At 37.0% G+C, this 16541-nt stretch overlaps 1 protein-coding gene across 1 annotated transcript in view; it reads left to right on the top strand.

Moving 5' to 3' along the window:
* Positions 1–16541, top strand: part of DNAH12 (dynein axonemal heavy chain 12) — a 262745-nt gene that overhangs the window by 185368 nt on the left and 60836 nt on the right. The window contains exons 57-60 of the mRNA XM_055110974.2: positions 2354–2568; positions 3693–3885; positions 6840–7032; positions 13304–13476. Coding sequence (XP_054966949.1) covers positions 2354–2568; positions 3693–3885; positions 6840–7032; positions 13304–13476 — 774 coding nt within the window. The remainder of the gene's footprint in view (positions 1–2353; positions 2569–3692; positions 3886–6839; positions 7033–13303; positions 13477–16541) is intronic.

Here is a 16541-nt window from a genome sequence, read left to right as displayed (position 1 = left end):
TTTATAATTAATCATTGTGCTTGCTCTTTATAGTTTCTAACAGTTTGTCTGTTTACAATATTGTGCAATGGTTGAGAGCAGTTCAGACTCTGGAGTCAGGACATTTGGGTTCAAGCTTCCTCACTTTCTGTCTTGAGATTTTGGTAATGTATTTGACCTCTCAATGCCTTGGTTTCCCCATCTGTAAATGAAAATAACTCCTACTTCATAGAAATGTTGTGAGAAAGCACTTAGCACATAAGTGCTCAAGAAATGTTAGTTTTTTATAATTATCTTTGAATATCTCATTTTAGTCTATATCTTAAGCTCTGATTTTGCTATGTTTCAACCATGATGAAAACACTTACTATGTCTCTTAGGTGGAGGTAGGAGACAAACAAATAAAATGCAAAATAGTGTGTTCCTTTTTTAGTGTTTATACATTGCTTTGGCTACTTAACAGCAAAGCTTATTTTCCTCCAAATTACCACCTCTGTCAGAAACATAGATGGATAATGCTGCTTTCTTAAGATTGCTCAAAGATCTCAAATGTAGCCTAGTATTATTTTCATACCTAGAGTAAGGTATACTTAGAATGCAAATACCATGGCCTGGCCTTATTTCTATGATGGACACAACAATCCAATTTTCCAGTATTCACATAAGGTTATATTAAATAGAAGTCAGATTTCTTTCAGAGTAGACAAGAATCTCTAATTATTGGATAACCAAGAACATTTATTTAGGCATTACCAAGGACATTTATTAACATTAGAATGTTAATTTATAGATGTTACATTTTGTGAGGGAATGAACACTTACTATATTTTTCCAATAATAAAGACATGAAAGGAAGAAAATAATATCTCTTTAAACAGGGGCTTGAAAGGTACTAAAAGCATTTACTAGTCTAACTACTAGGTAACTTCTATGAAAAAATAACTTTATTGTTTGCAGAACGCCTTTGCTTTCTTGCTGTGGTAGGAAAAGTAGATTTTAAGTACCATCTGGACCTTTTTGTACTTTAGGTGGGATTTCAGCACAATTAGAGCCAAGAAAGAAAACATCTAGTCAGCTAGTTTTGTCTTTGGGGAAAGAAAGAAACTAAAAGAACACAGTTATTTGAGAATAAATTAAAGAGCTTATTCATAGGGAAAGGGGATTTTAGCCCTAGCCCTAGAAGCTGTTGGAATAGAAAGAGAATGGGAAAGCTGAAGTGACATGGGACAAAAACTCCCTTTTCTGTTATTTATATATATATATTTATTTATTTATTTAAATATTTATAAATATTAAATATATATAATTTATAATATATAATTAAATAAAATTCTATATTATATGTAAAAATTATATATATAATTAAATAGTTTTATATATATATATATATATATATATTTTTTTTTTTTTTTAATGGAGTTTCAATCTTTGTTGCCCAGGCTGGAGTGCAGTGGTGCAATCTTAGCTCACTGCAATCTCTACCTCCCGGGTTTAAGCGATTCTCCTGCCTCAGCCTCCCCTGTAGCTGGGATTACAGGCACCCACCACTGCGCCCAGCTAATTTTTGTATTTATTTACTTTTTTTTAGTAGAGACGGGCTTTCACCATGTTGGCCAGGCTGGTCTTGAACTCCTGACATCGGGTGATCTGCCCATCTTGGCCTCCCAAAGCGCTGGCATTACAGGCCTGAGCCACCGTGCCCGGCATCTGTGTTATATTTTTAAAAGAAAATTTAATGTACTGTACTGAATACAAGAGAAACCTAGGACAGTCAGCAGCATCCATGAGGAAGAGAAAAGCACATCATATATTACACATCTGAACCATGAATCATAAGTTCTTGAACACAGTCTTTACTATACTAACTCAGAAGAAACTCCTAAATAGATCTCAGATATATACCACCCTAAACTTGGACACAGTTTGTAATTCTACTCATAATCTGAGGAAATCCCTTTTATGCTAGTGGATCTCTTGTTTTAAATGTTTATTAAATATTTTATAGTATTATTTTCATATTATGTTAACAGATGTCGTGTATTAAAGTTACCATGAAGACAGCATATTATATTGGGAAGAGCAGAGCTCGTAGATTCACAAGGTCCTACTACTTATAACACTGAACTAGTTTTGGAACCTTGGGACCTTGGGCAGAGTACTTCCTGAGACTGAGTTTCTTCATTTGAAAAATAAATAAGAAAAAAAAAAAAAACTCCTTTTCATTTTTTTCTCATAGGACTTTTGTGAAGAGTAATGCTGATAATGTATGTGAAATACTTTGTACAGATTGATGGTGATGTTTATTATTTATATAATTTTAAAGAAATCTCAACGTCTATGTCTTCCTCTCAGAATTTTTCTTATTATATTCTAGGCCTTTAATGATTGACCCCCAGGGTCAAGCCAATAAGTGGATCAAAAACTCTGAAAAAGAAAATCAGCTTAGTGTTATTAAGCTATCAGATTCAGACTATATGAGAACATTGGAAAACTGTATTCAGTTTGGAACTCCACTTCTATTAGAAAATGTTGGTGAAGAACTGGATCCATCTTTGGAGCCTTTACTACTCAGACAAACTTTTAAACAAGGTATAAAGCAATTACTATTAATCTGTAGAACTGAAAGATGATTGAATTATCTTGGAGGCATGAAAGAAGCCTACTACATACATTTAATAATAATGTTAATAATGCAGAACTTCTGGCTCATTGTTATGAGTGAAAGGAAATTTGGAACAAGCTATCAGGAATGAACCTTAGCCAGGTATTCTAAGATAAATACCTTGCCCTCTCTTCATTGCCTTAACCACTGTTATCTAGACTGTCAGAGAACATAAAGAAGTTGAAGCCAGCTTGAAATTCCTTTATCCTGTGACCCTTGACCACAAAAAGTCTGTTGTTATGAATAGTGATGGTGTCAAACTCCTGGCCTCAAGTGATCCTCCTCCCTCAGCCTCCCAAAGTGCTGGGATTACAGGAATTAGCCACCATGAATAGTGATGGTGAATGTGGGCCTGAGTTGAGTTTAGGTAAACATTGTCCAGCTAATATCTTTCTGTTTATAAAAATTTGTCTCTGCCAAGTGCTATTACCTTTAAGAGCTTTAGTCATTTACATATATTTTAGAATCATGATTGAAAATTGATGGAGGAAGAAAGCTCAAAATAAATCTTGATTTACAAAGCTCTATGACAACCAGAGAAAATGTCCTATATTAACCCAGAAAGAGTCCTGCTGTATAATTGCTTACTTGCTGCTGTGTCTGTGACTTTTGCCACTCCTGTTTTCTGTATGTTGTTATTATCATTTTGAGACAGAGTCTTGCTCTGATGCTCAGGCTGGAGTGTAGTGGTGCAGTCTCAGCTCACTGCCTCCTGGGTTCAAGCGATTCTTGTTCCTTAGCCTCCAAAGTAGCTGGGATTACAGGTGTGTTCCACCATGACACCCAGCTAATTTTTTTAGTATTTTTAGTAGAGATGGGGTTTCACCATGTTGGCCAGGCTGGTGTTGAACTCCTTACCTCCAGTGATCCACTTGCCTTGGCCTCCCAAAGTGTTGGTATTATAGGTGTGAGCCACTGAGCCTGGCCCTGTTTTCTATTTTAAATTACTTTAGGACCGTTTATTTGTAACCTAGGCAAGGCCATAGAAGTACATAGCATGAGGGGCTATGTAACTAGCTCACTTGTTATGCATTTGTTTTCTGAAATATAGGTGGCATTGATTGCATCAGACTTGGTGAGGTCATTATTGAGTATTCCTTTGATTTCAAATTTTATATCACCACAAAACTGAGAAACCCACACTATATGCCAGAACTGGCTACAAAAGTGTCTTTGCTCAATTTCATGATAACTCCAGAAGGACTTGAAGATCAATTACTAGGTATTGTTGTTGCAAAGGAGAGGTATGTATTTTCTTAGATGCTTCTAGATGGTTTAAAAAGGAATATTTGTAGGTCATTAATATTTATGTTTTGTGAATATTTTAAAACTTTGTCAAATTTTATACTTTGTTACTATAAATAATCACATAATCCTCTAAAATAGCCATCTGTAACAAGTAAGTTATAAGCCAACCGTGTTATATTGGGCTTTTAGTATGGGCAGTTGGGTTCAGGTTACCTGCCATTGTTACAGGAAAGGGATCCCGATCCAGACTCCACGAAAGGGTTGCTGGATCTCGTGCAAGAAAGAATTCAGGGCGAGTCCACAGAGTATAATGAAAGCAAGTTTATTAAGAAAGTAAAGGAATAAAAGAATGGCTGCTCCATAGAGCAGCCCCAAGGGCTGCTAGTCATCCATTTTTATGGTTATTTCTTGATTATATGCCAAACAAGGGATTATTTATGCTTCCCTTTTTTAGACCATAGAGGTTAACTTTTTGACATTGTCATAGCATTTGTAAACTGTTAGGGCACTGGTGGGGTGTAGCAGTGAGGAGGACCAGAGGTCACTTTTGTGGCCATCTTGGTATTGGTGGGATTTAGCCAGCTTCTTTACTGTAATCTGTTTTATCAGCAAGGTCTTTATGATCTGTTTCTTGTGTTGACATCCTATCTCATCCTGTGACTTAGAATGCCCAGCCGTTTGGGAATGCAGTCCAGTAGGTTTTAATCACATTTTACCCACCCCCTGCTCAAGATGGAGTTGCTCTGGTTCAAATTCCTCTGACACCATGACTTCTGACTTGTACCTGAATGAGACAGAAATTTCACCCCTAGGAATCTATGCTATGACCGTAAATAGAAATACATTCATACACACACACACACACACACACACACACACACACACAGGATATTAATAAGAAAATGCTTAGCAAAAGAAGGAAAAAGCAGCATATAAAACTATATCCAGAATAGGTGATATTTTGTTTAAAAAAAGATTGATATTTATCTACATATATAAAAAGAATAAAAGATTGGAAAGGAATACACTTCAATGTTAAAGTAATTATCTCTGTGGTGGTAAGATTATGGGTAAGTTTTATTGTTTTCTTTATACTTTATATATGTACTATTTTTATTTTATTTTAAGTTCCAGGATACATGTGCATGATGTGCAGGTTTGTTACATAGGTAAACGTGTGCCATGGTGATTTGCTGCGCTTATCAACCCATCACCTAGGTATTAAGCCCAGCATGCATTAGCTATTTTTCCTGATGCTCTCCCTCCTCCTACCCACCCTGACAGGCCCCAGTGTGTGTTGTTCCCTACCCTGTGTCTACGTGTTCATATTTTTCAGCTCCCACTTATAAGTGAGAACATGTGGTGTTTGGTTTTCTGTTTTTGTGTTAGTTTGCTGATGATAATGGCTTCCAGCTCCATCCATGTCTCTGCAAAGGACATTATCTTGTTCCTTTTTATGGCTGCATAGTATTCCATGGTGTATATGTACCACATTTTCTTTATCCAGTCTATAGTTGATGGGCACTTAGGTTGATTCCATGTCTTTGCTATTGTGAATAGTGCTGCAGTGAACATACACATGCATGTACCTTTATAATAGAATGATTTCTATTCCTTTGGTATATACCCAGTAATGGGATTGCTGTGTCAAATGGTATATCTAGTTCTAGGTCTTTGAGGAATCACCAGACTGTCTTCAATGGTTAAACTAATTTACATTCCCACCAACAGTGTAAAAGCGTTTCTATTTCTCTGCAGCCTCACCAGCATCTGTTTCTTGGCTTTTTAATAATCGTCATTCTGACTGGCATAAGATGGTATCTCATTGTGGTTTTGATTTACATTTCTGTAATGATCAGTGATGTTGAGCTTGTTTTCATATGTTTGTTGGCCACATAAATATCTTCTTTTGAGAAGTGTCCTTATGTCCTTTGCCCACTTTTTAATGGGGTTGTTTGTCTTTTCTTGTAAATTTGTTTAAGTTCTTTGTAGATTCTGGATATTAGACCTTTGTCAGGTGGATTGATTGCAAAAATTTTCTCCCATTCTGTAGGTTGTCTGTACATTCTGATAGTTTATTTTGCTGTGCAGAAGCTCCTTAGTTTAATTAGATCCCATTTTTCAATTTGTGTTTTTGTTGCAATTGCTTTTGATGTTTTTGTCGTGAAATCTTTGCCTGTGCCTATAATAAGGATTAAAGACTTAAATGTAAAACCCCAAATATGTATTTTTTTTTTAAATGAGGAAAAACACTATGGTACCTGGGAGGGCTACTAGTAAAGAATTGCTTCTGGAAGGAAATCTGATTTCACTTGAATCTAAATGTAGCATTATCAAGTGGTCTAATAAATGAAATCGAATTAAAAGTGAAAATATGTAACCATGAAGTGTTTCTTCCAATATTTAAATCCCACTTGTAGAGTGTCCAATATGGAACCATGTCATAACTTATTCTATTCCATGGTAGACTGTGTTATTTTGAAGTTTCATCCCATTTTTGTTTGATATAAGTGTTTTGACATAAGTGCCAATTTTGCCTTTCACTTAAAGAACCAGCTTTATGACCAGTCATCCTTTCAATGTGTGCTACTATAGAAAATATGATGAAAATGAGACTTAGTGATGACAAAATCAAGAAATAGATAAGAAGTTCATACTTTGAGTTTCTTCTCCAGTTCTTACTCTTGCATACCAGCTATGCCATATGGATAAGTCTAATGTGTTCTTAGACTTACTGTGGCACATATTATTGCCACATTTTACGTGTATACAATTAATGCTTTTTTTGCTTGAACTTCTCAAATAGTTATATGTGTGAAAGTATTCTTCCCTTAAAGCAATTAACCACCTTAGTTTGTGTTAGATGTCTACAAATTTGTGATATGTAACACTTAGATATAAATTTAGATAAAATACTACAAATTTGGACTAAATGTTTCCATCTTTTTAGACCAGAATTAGAAGAGGAACGAAATGCCCTGATTCTTCAGTCTGCAGCTAACAAGAAACAGCTGAAAGACATAGAGAAAAAAATTTTAGAAACATTATCATCATCAGAAGGAAACATTTTAGAAGATGAAAGTGCAATTAAAGTCTTAGACTCTGCCAAAATGATGTCCAATGAAATAACAAAGAAACAGCAGGTGAAAAAAGAATCCTAGAAGTCTTTTGATTTAAATCTTAAGATTCTTAAGAAATCTTAAGATCCTGATTTGTTTCCAGTCCCCAAGGAAGGTGCTGGAGTAGCCTTGCTGGAAAGGAAAAAGAAAATGATAAAATACCAAAACATAAATTTAAACTCATAAGAGAATATCTTACTGTTAAATTATTTAAAACCTGGTCTGATCTATATGGTATCTATACACAGAAGAAATAAATTTAGTGTGAACGTTTTAAAATATATTTATTATTATTGGATAGGTATTATTATAAGTATCAGATAGGTATTATTATTGGATAGGTAAGGTATTATTAGAAGTATTGGATAGGTATCCAGTTTCAGCTTTCTACATATGGCTAGCCAGTTTCCCCAGCACCATTTATTAAATAGGGAATCCTTTCCCCATTTCTTGTTTTTGTCAGGTTTGTCAAAGATCAGATGGTTATAGATGCGTGGTGTTATTTCTGAGGGCTCCGTTCTGTTCCATTGGTCTATAACTCTGTTGAAACTGGATTCCTCCCTTATACCTTATACAAAAATCAATTCAAGATGGATTAAAGACTTAAATGTTAGACCTAAAACTGTAAAAACCCTAGAAGAAAACCTTGGCAATACCATTCAGGACATAGGCATGGGCAAGGACTTCATGACTAAAACACCAAAAGCAATGGCAACAAAAGCCAAAATAGACAAATGGGATCTAATTAAACTAAAGAGCTTCTGCACAGCAAAGGAAACTACCCTCAGAGTGAACAGGCAACCTACAGAATGGGAGAAAATTTTTACAATCTACCCATCTGGCAAAGGGCTAATATCCATAATCTACAAAGAACTTAAACAAATTTACAAGAAAAAAATGAAATAACCCCATCAAAAAGTGGGCAAAGGATATGAACAGACACTACTCAAAAGAAGACATTTATGCAGCCAACAGACACATGAAAAAATGCTCATCATCACTGGCCATCAGAGAAATGCAAATCAAAACCAAAATGAGATACCATCTCACACCAGTTAGAATGGCGATCATTAAAAAGTCAGGAAACAACAGGTGCTGGAGAGGATGTGGAGAAATAGCAACACTTTTACACTGTTGGTGGAAGTATAAATTACTTCAACCATTGTGAAAGACAGTGTGGCACTTTGTCAAGGATCTAGAACTAGGAATACCATTTGACCCAGCCATCCCATTACTGGGTATATACCCAAAGGATTATAAATCACGCTACTATAAAGACACATGCACACGTATGTTTATTGTGGCACTACTCACAATAGCAAAGACTTGGAACCAACCCAAATGTCCATCAATGATAGACTGGATTAAGAAAATGTGGCACATATAGACCATGGAATACTATGCAGCCATAAAAAAGGATGAGTTCGTGTTCTTTGCAGGGACATGGATGAAGCTGGAAACCATCATTCTGAGCAAACTATTGCAAGGACAGAAAACCAAACACTGCATGTTCTTACTCATAGGTGGGAATTGAACAATGAGAACACTTGGACACAGGGTGGGGAACATCATACACTGGGAGCTGTCATGGGGTGGGGGGAGTGGGGAGGGATAGCATTAGGAGGCATACCTAATGTAAATGACGAGTTAATGGGTGCAGCAAACCAACATGGTACTTGTATACATGTGTAACAAACCTGCACATTGTGCACATGTACCCTAGAACTTAAAGTATAATTTTAAAAAAAGAAATATTGGAAAGGTATTATTACTGAACAGGTAAGGTATTATTATTGGATTGGTAAGGTATTATTAGAAGTATCAGATAGGTATTATTATTGGATAGGTAAAGCAGGATACTTGGGTTCATTCAGGTTTTAATTGACTCTTCTCTGGAAAATTGAATTTGAGAGCTTGTCTTACCTCTGTTTCTGATTGGAGTTCTTGGTGGAGGTAGTTGCTAGTTGATTGAACAATTAGGGATTCTAGGAATAAATAGAGATTCTTAGACATTAATTCCGTCATTATCTTGTCATTCGTCGGGAAGACAGGTATAAGAGCTGAGGGTGGCAGGTAGAGGAAGAGAGGCAAATAGTTTACAGCCAATAATGGATTTATTGCAAATTCACCTAACAGAGCTGAATGAGATATATATATATATATGTATAGTGTGTGTGTGTGTGTATATATATATAGTGTGTGTATACATATATATAGTGCGTGTGTGTGTATATATATATATGTGTGTGTATATATATGTATATATATTTTTTGAGACAGAGTTTTACTCTTGTTGTCCAGGCTGGAGTGCAGTGGCGTGATCTCAGCACACTCCAACATCCACCTCCGGGTTCAAGGAATTCTCCTGCCTCAGGACTCCTGAGTAGCTGGGATTACAGGCGCCCACCACACCGGGCCAATTTTTTTTGTATTTTTAGTAGAGACAGGGTTTCATCATGTTGGCCAGGTTGGTCTTGAACTCCTGATCTCAGGTGATCTACCCGTCTCGGCCTCCCAAAGTGCAGGGATTACAGGTGTGAGTCACCGTGCCTGGCCCTGAATGATATTTTTATGTTACTTCTCTTTTTATAGAATAATACAATGTTATAAGCAGAAAAGGCATTAGCAAGCAGTTATTTTTTGCACTTCATAGTTGAGGAAACTAGGGCCCAGAAAGGTTGGCTGAGGCCCAAGTTTACACAATTAAATGGTATTACAGAATGACTTCTGTAAGCTAACGTTATTGATCTTCAGGCCTTTTGGTTTTCCTTGACCCACCCAATGAATTATGTGCTCCTTCACTTTAGGGTAATTAAAAAATAAAAAGAAAGCGAAACAGAGATTGCACTAATTACTCAGCATCTCTGCACTGCTCCCCACCCCACAATGCACCCTTGCTCTGGGACAGAGGACTTGTTGTTGTTGTTGTTGTTGTTGTTGTTGTTACAGAGTTTCGCTCTTATTGCCCAGGCTATAGTACAATGGCACCATCTTGGCTCATTGCAACCTTCGCCTCCCGAGTTCAAGCGATTCTTCTGCCTCAGCCTCCTGAGTAGCTGGGATTACAGGCATAAGCCACCACACCCGGCTAATTTTGTATTTTTAGTATAGACGGGGTTTCTCCATGTTGGTCAGGCTGGTCTCGAACTCCCAACCTCAGGTGATCCGCCTGCCTTGGCCTCTCAAAGTGCTGGGATTACAGGCGTGAGCCACTGTGCCTGGCTGGACAGAGGACTTTCTAAAGCTCTAGGCACCCTTCCCTTTTGGATAGATTTATTTTGCATGAATGTGATGGTAATCATGCTTTCTGGTCACTTGTACTATTTGGTGCTTTGTTTTGTTTTGGGTTTTTCATCTTGGGGGAGCCAAAGGAGTAGGGTCTTAGAGTAATATTCTGTGGCAGCCCCCAGTCTGGGACCATGGCTGAGATATTCTGTAGTGTCTCCTTTCCCAATACCCGTCCGTCAGAGCAGAACAAGCTACTTCTTGTTCCCTCACCAAACTAGTTTTCAAAGGGGAGAGAAGATAGGGAGCATTTATTGGCTTATTTCCTATTAAGACTCGAAGAGAAAGGAAGATATAATTATTTATTGGTTCAAGTGCTTTATCTTACAGTGAGAAAAATATAATAAATGATAGGACCTTTCTGACTGGATCCCACTGATCATTGCAAACACAGTTTTAAATTCATTATATGGTTTGAGCTGAAACATACTCTGTGTCTGACCCTGACTTCTATTCTACCTTTCTCCACCTACCTAAGAAAAAACATCTTCAGGGAAGGCTCTCCAAAATAGTCAAAATCTGCTTTTCCCTTTTCCCTGAACCCACAAGATTAAACAAACAAACAAAACTTTACAAGTTTATTCTAGAGATTTCAAAATTTACCCCTACTGCTACTCCAGTGGTTTCCTGACTGAAGTTTAGTCTTTTTTATTTTTGGAAAGTATAATATATATAAATATCACAGACCAGAAAAGTTTTACAAGTAATGAGTTGCCCTCTTTTAACATCTTAACATATACTCACAGTATTTCTTTCTTTCTTTCTTTCTTTCTTTTTTTTTTTTTTTTTTTTTTTGAGATGGAGTTTCGCTCTTGTTGCCCAGGCTGGAGTGCAATGGCGCAATCTCGGCTCACAGCAACCTCTGCCTCCCGGGTTCAAGCCATTCTCCTGCCTCAGCCTCTGGAGTAGCTGGGATTACAGGCATGCGCCACCACGTCCGGCTAATTTTGTATTTTTAGTAGAGACGGGGTTTCTCCATATTGGTCAGGCTGGTCTCGAACTCCGGACCTCAGATGATCCACCCGCCTCAGCCTCCCAAAGTGCTGGGATTACAGGCGTGAGCCACCGTGCCCAGCCCATAGTATTTATTTCTTAGAAAATATCTTGTTCTTTGATTTTAGGACACTAATGGTAAATGATTTTTAAAATGTATTTATATTTCTTAAGCCTAGCATTTCATGCTAAGGATTCAAGTTTAGCAAACACTGCTTGTAAGTATACATAGATCAAGCCATGGAATACTAATTAAGTTATTATTTAATGTTTAAAAATTACGGCCGGGTGCAGTGGCTCATGCCTGTAATCCCAGCACTTTGGGAGGCCAAAGCAGGTGGATCACCTGAGGTCAAGCGCTCGAGACTAGCCTGACCAACATGGTGAAACCCCATCTCTACTCAAATACAAAAATTAGCCAGGTGTGGTGGTGGATGCCTGTAATCTCAGCTACTTGGGAGGCTGAGGCAGGAGAATCGCTTGAACCCAGGAGGTGGAGGTTGTAGTAAGCTGAGATCGTGCCGCTGCACTCCAGCCTGGGTGACAGAGCAAGACTCCCTTTCAAAAAAATAAAAGTTATATTTCCTGTTTGTTTCTGCTTGCTATTGCTATTAATTGCAAAATGGCATTTGAATTGAAAGTCAAAGTTTAAATAGCAAAAGGTTTAAGTGAGAATACAAAATTTATGCTTTCTTACGTAAGATGTCATTAATTCCCATTGTCGATAACTTTGTTTTACTTATTTATAGTTAGGACTGAGATTCCAAACTTATTTTTAGTTCATTTGTGGTTATACAGTATAATTTTGGGGAAAGTTTGTTTGCAAGGAACAGGAACCCACTTGAATTAGCTAAAATAAAAAAGATACAAGGGAATAATTTATTTTCCCAATTATAGGACATACATCCAGACCTCAAGGATGAACGGAAGGCCTTAAGTTTCTGTACTCTCTGTCTCTTCCTCTACCTCTGGGGCTGTGTGGTCCTTCTGTGCTTCCCTCTACTCTATCTGAAGACCAGTTTCTTTTAAGACTTTTGTATCTCTTCCTTTATATACTCATCTAGCATGTAGAAACCAACATGTAGAAAAAGTCCCACTACCTTTTACTCCTAATGCCAATGCCACCTAACTTCAGTTTCCGAGGCTTTTAAAGTTTTAATTCTCCAGGGAAATTTTTGATTACCTTATCTTGGATCTGGTTCTAGCCCTGCCTCTTGATTAAATTAGCAACAAACAGGATTTGATATAAACATGACTACATAGGCATACCATTCATCAGAGTCTGTGGATAGCATTACCAAAGAAGGAAGAGTGAGTTGGAATAGTGCTCGAAACATTTTTTTCTATAGAATATCAACCTGTCCAATTGAGTTGAAGAGCTATTATCTTGGAGAACATTTTTCTTTGGGGGTTGAATATCTACAGTCCTGTTAAGTTAGAAAATTAAACATGTGAGAAGCTAGTTGAAAAAGCATTCTTGTATATAAAACCATCAATCAACAAATAGTTTTGAATACCTACTTTGCCAGACTGTGCTGGGTTCCAGTACACGAGTTAACACCTTAAATATACGCACGTGTACACTTGCTCTCCATCCCTCTCTCCCTCTTTATCTCTGACCTGTTAAGATAAAAGAAGGTGAATGACTACAGTAGACACAGGTCAGTCAGTCAAAGAATAAGCAAAGCTTTCTTATTTGGTATGTCTCAAGAAGGAGATGGTTGGTAGCTGATCATACTGTTAATCTAAAGTTTAAACTTGTTTTATCTTTTTTTCTCTCTTGTTCCTCCTTTGTCTCCTTCCCCTTTCCTCCATCCCTAGTTCTTTCCTTCATCCCCTTTTGTTTTCTTTATTTCTGGCTTTTAGTATGATAAAGCCCTCTCTTGTAAACCATACTTAAACTCATATACTGTTATTGCACTGAGATTTTTTAAAAATATATATACTTCATTATATGAAAAGTACATAACTAAAATACTCTTCCTATTTCTTAATCTCGCTTTTTCTGTTCTCCTAGATTGCAGAAAAAACAGAACTCAAAATAGCAGAGTCTCGAGAAGGCTATAGACCCATCGCCAAACACTCGTCAGTGTTATTCTTTAGCATTGCAGACCTGGCTAATATTGATCCCATGTATCAGTACTCTCTCACGTGGTTTGTGAACCTTTATATCAACTCTATTCATGACAGGTAAACATTCTCTCGCTTTATTCATCTTCCCAAGGTTGGATTTTCACAGCCCTTTCCATTTAAAAAAATGTAACTTTTTAAAAAAACTTATATAATGTATATCCATTACAGAACATTAAAAATGTGGAAAAATGGCCGGGTGCAGTGGCTCACACCTGTAATCTCAGCACTTTGTGAGGCTGAGGCAGGCAGATAACTTGAGGTCAGGAGTTCGAGACCAGCCTGGCCAACATGATGAAACCCCATATCTACTAAAAATACAAAAATTAGCCAGGCGTGGTGGCGGGCACCTGTAATCCCAGCTACTCAGGAGGCTGAGGCAGGAGGAGAATCGCTTGAACTCAGGAGGTGGATGTTGCAGTGAGTCGAGATGGCACCCCCGCACACCAGCCTGCGCAACAGAGTGAGACTGTCTTAAAAAATAAAAATACAAAATAAAAAAGTGGAAAAGTGAAAGAAAAAAAGACATATGAAAGATAATCAAAACCTCCTTTCTATTTTAAGTTGTTGTTTCACTCCTACTCAAGATTTAGGCATGGAAGGATTAACTTTAGTTTTTTTCTTCTCTCTTTTAAATATTTCAATGAGGCAGGCACATGATTTATTTTTCCTAGCAACTCTAGCGCATCTTTCTCCAAGACTGAGGTCTCTAAAAGGCTTCAGTCCCACATTTCTTTTTTCTTTATTTTATTTATTTATTTATTTATTTATTTATTTTTGAGACAAGGTCTCACTCTGTCACCCAGGCTAGAGTGCAGTGGCACAATCACAGCTCACTGCAGCCTCAACCTCCCAGGCTCAGGTGATCCACCCAGCTCAGCCTTCAGAGCAGCTGGGACTACAGGTGCACACCACTATGTCTGGCTAATTTTTGAATTTTTTTGTAGAGATGGGGTTTCACCATGTTGCCCAGGCTGGTCTCGAACTCCTGGACTCAAGAAATCTGCCCGACTCAGCCTCCCTAAGTGCTGAGATTACAGGAGTGAGCCACTGCACCTGGCCCCACATTTCTAATAGTTTTCTAGATATTTGCACTTTAATCACTTAATGAATGTATGCAAATTTTGGAGTCAGACTGGAGTTGGGGATTACACCTCAGTTCTGCCACATACTAGCTGCATGCCTACAGGCAAATTCGTTAACGTGAAGTAATTGCCTCAATTTTTCTTATCTATAAAATTGGGATAATAATAATACCTACCTTTTGGGTTTTTATGAGAATTAAATGAGATAATTTTTGTAAAGTGTTTATAACAATGTCTGGTATTTACTAACTGCTGTACTTGTTAAGTAAAATAAAAATACGACTTGAGCCAATCATGTATGCTGTGAGAAGTTTCTACATTGGCTCTTGGTAGAATAACCTCTGCTGAGTGATTGAAATCCCTTCTCAGTTGGGATTTGGAATTTGAATTTATACAACCCATATGATGAAGGAAATTCAAGTTAAAGAATTGACATAAAAATGTCAATATCAAGTTTTGGTGAGGATGTGGAGTAATTGGAACCCTCTTACACTGCTGGTTGGATTTTAAAATAATGTGGCCACTTTGTAAGTTCTTCAAAATATTAAACCTAGATTTGCCATATGACCCAGCAATTCTATTCCTGGGTATATACCCAAAAGAATTGATTGCATATGTTCACACAAAAACTTAAAGTTAAAAAAAAACTTAGGCATAAAATGCTATATTCAACTTACTTGGGTTAGTTTTTCCCCCTTCAACATGTGATGTTATTCATGTGAAATACAGTTAGGTTCATTTGTTTATTTTTATGTTTCATTTTAGGGTTTTTCTTCATCTTTGTTGACTTTAATTTTATTATATGTTTGAGTACATGAACCATTAATGACTCCAAAATTCAATCCTGTACCAAAAGATTTACTCAGAGAAGTGTCAATACCACCATCCCTTCCATCCCATTCCCATGGTCCTATGTATTACTTTTTAAAAATCAAATTTTTAATTTTGAGTTAAGTGTAGATTCACATGCAGTTATGAGAAATAATAAAGATCTCATGTACCTTTTACCCAGTTGCCCCAATGGTGACATTTTGAAAACCTGTAGAACAATATCACAACCATGATAATGACATTAATACAGTCAAGATACAGAATATTTCTACCACCACAAGGATCTCTGTGTTCCCCTTTTATAGCTATACCCACTTCCTTCCCATCCTTACCCCTTCCGTAACCCTTGGCAACCACTAACCTGTTCTCCATTTCTGTGCTTTTGTTACTTCAAAAATTTTATATAAATAGAATCATATGGCATGTAACGTTTTGAGATTGGCTTTTTTTACTCAGTATAATTCTCCAGGGATTTGTTCAAGTTGCTGTGTATATAAATATTTGGCTCTTTTTGATGGCTGAGAAATAATTCATAGCATGAATTTACCACAGATTAAAATCTGTTTAATCATCTACCTGTTGAAGGACTTCTGAATTACTTCCAGTTTGGGGTTACTATGAATAAAACTGCTATAAACATTCATGTACGTGTATTTGTGAATAGAAATTTTTATTTCTCTGAGATAAATACCCAAGAGTGCAATTGCTGGGTTATGTAGCAGCTGTTTGTTTAGATTTTTTTTCTTTTTTTTTTTTCTTTTTTTTTTTTTAGCAAACAAGACATAGGGTTTATTGAGGACTCTTTTTTTAAACTTTTAGGTTCAGGGGTACATGTGCAGGTTTGTTATACAGGTAAACTACATGTCACAGGGGGTTAGTATACAGATTATTTCATCACCCAGGTAATAAGCATGGTACCCAATAGGTAGGTTTTTGAACCTCACCGTCGTCCTACTCTCCACCTTTGAGTAGGCCTCAGTGTCTATTGTTCCCTTCCTTGTGTCCATGTGTACTCAGTGTTGTAAGTGAGAACATGTGGTATTTGGTTTTCTGTTCCTGCATTAGTTTGCTTAGGATAATGGTCTCCAGCTCCAAAGGACATGAGTTCATTCCTTTTGGTGGCTGTGTTGTATTCCATGGTGTATCTGTACCACATTAGTTTTATCTAGTCTACGATTGACAGGCATCTAGGTTGATTCCATGTCTTTG

This window comes from Pan paniscus, chromosome 2 (genome assembly GCF_029289425.2).
Source record: "Pan paniscus chromosome 2, NHGRI_mPanPan1-v2.0_pri, whole genome shotgun sequence".
Lineage (NCBI taxonomy): Eukaryota > Metazoa > Chordata > Mammalia > Primates > Hominidae > Pan > Pan paniscus.
Note: the sequence above shows the minus strand (reverse complement) of the source record. Positions and strands in the feature narration are given on the sequence as shown.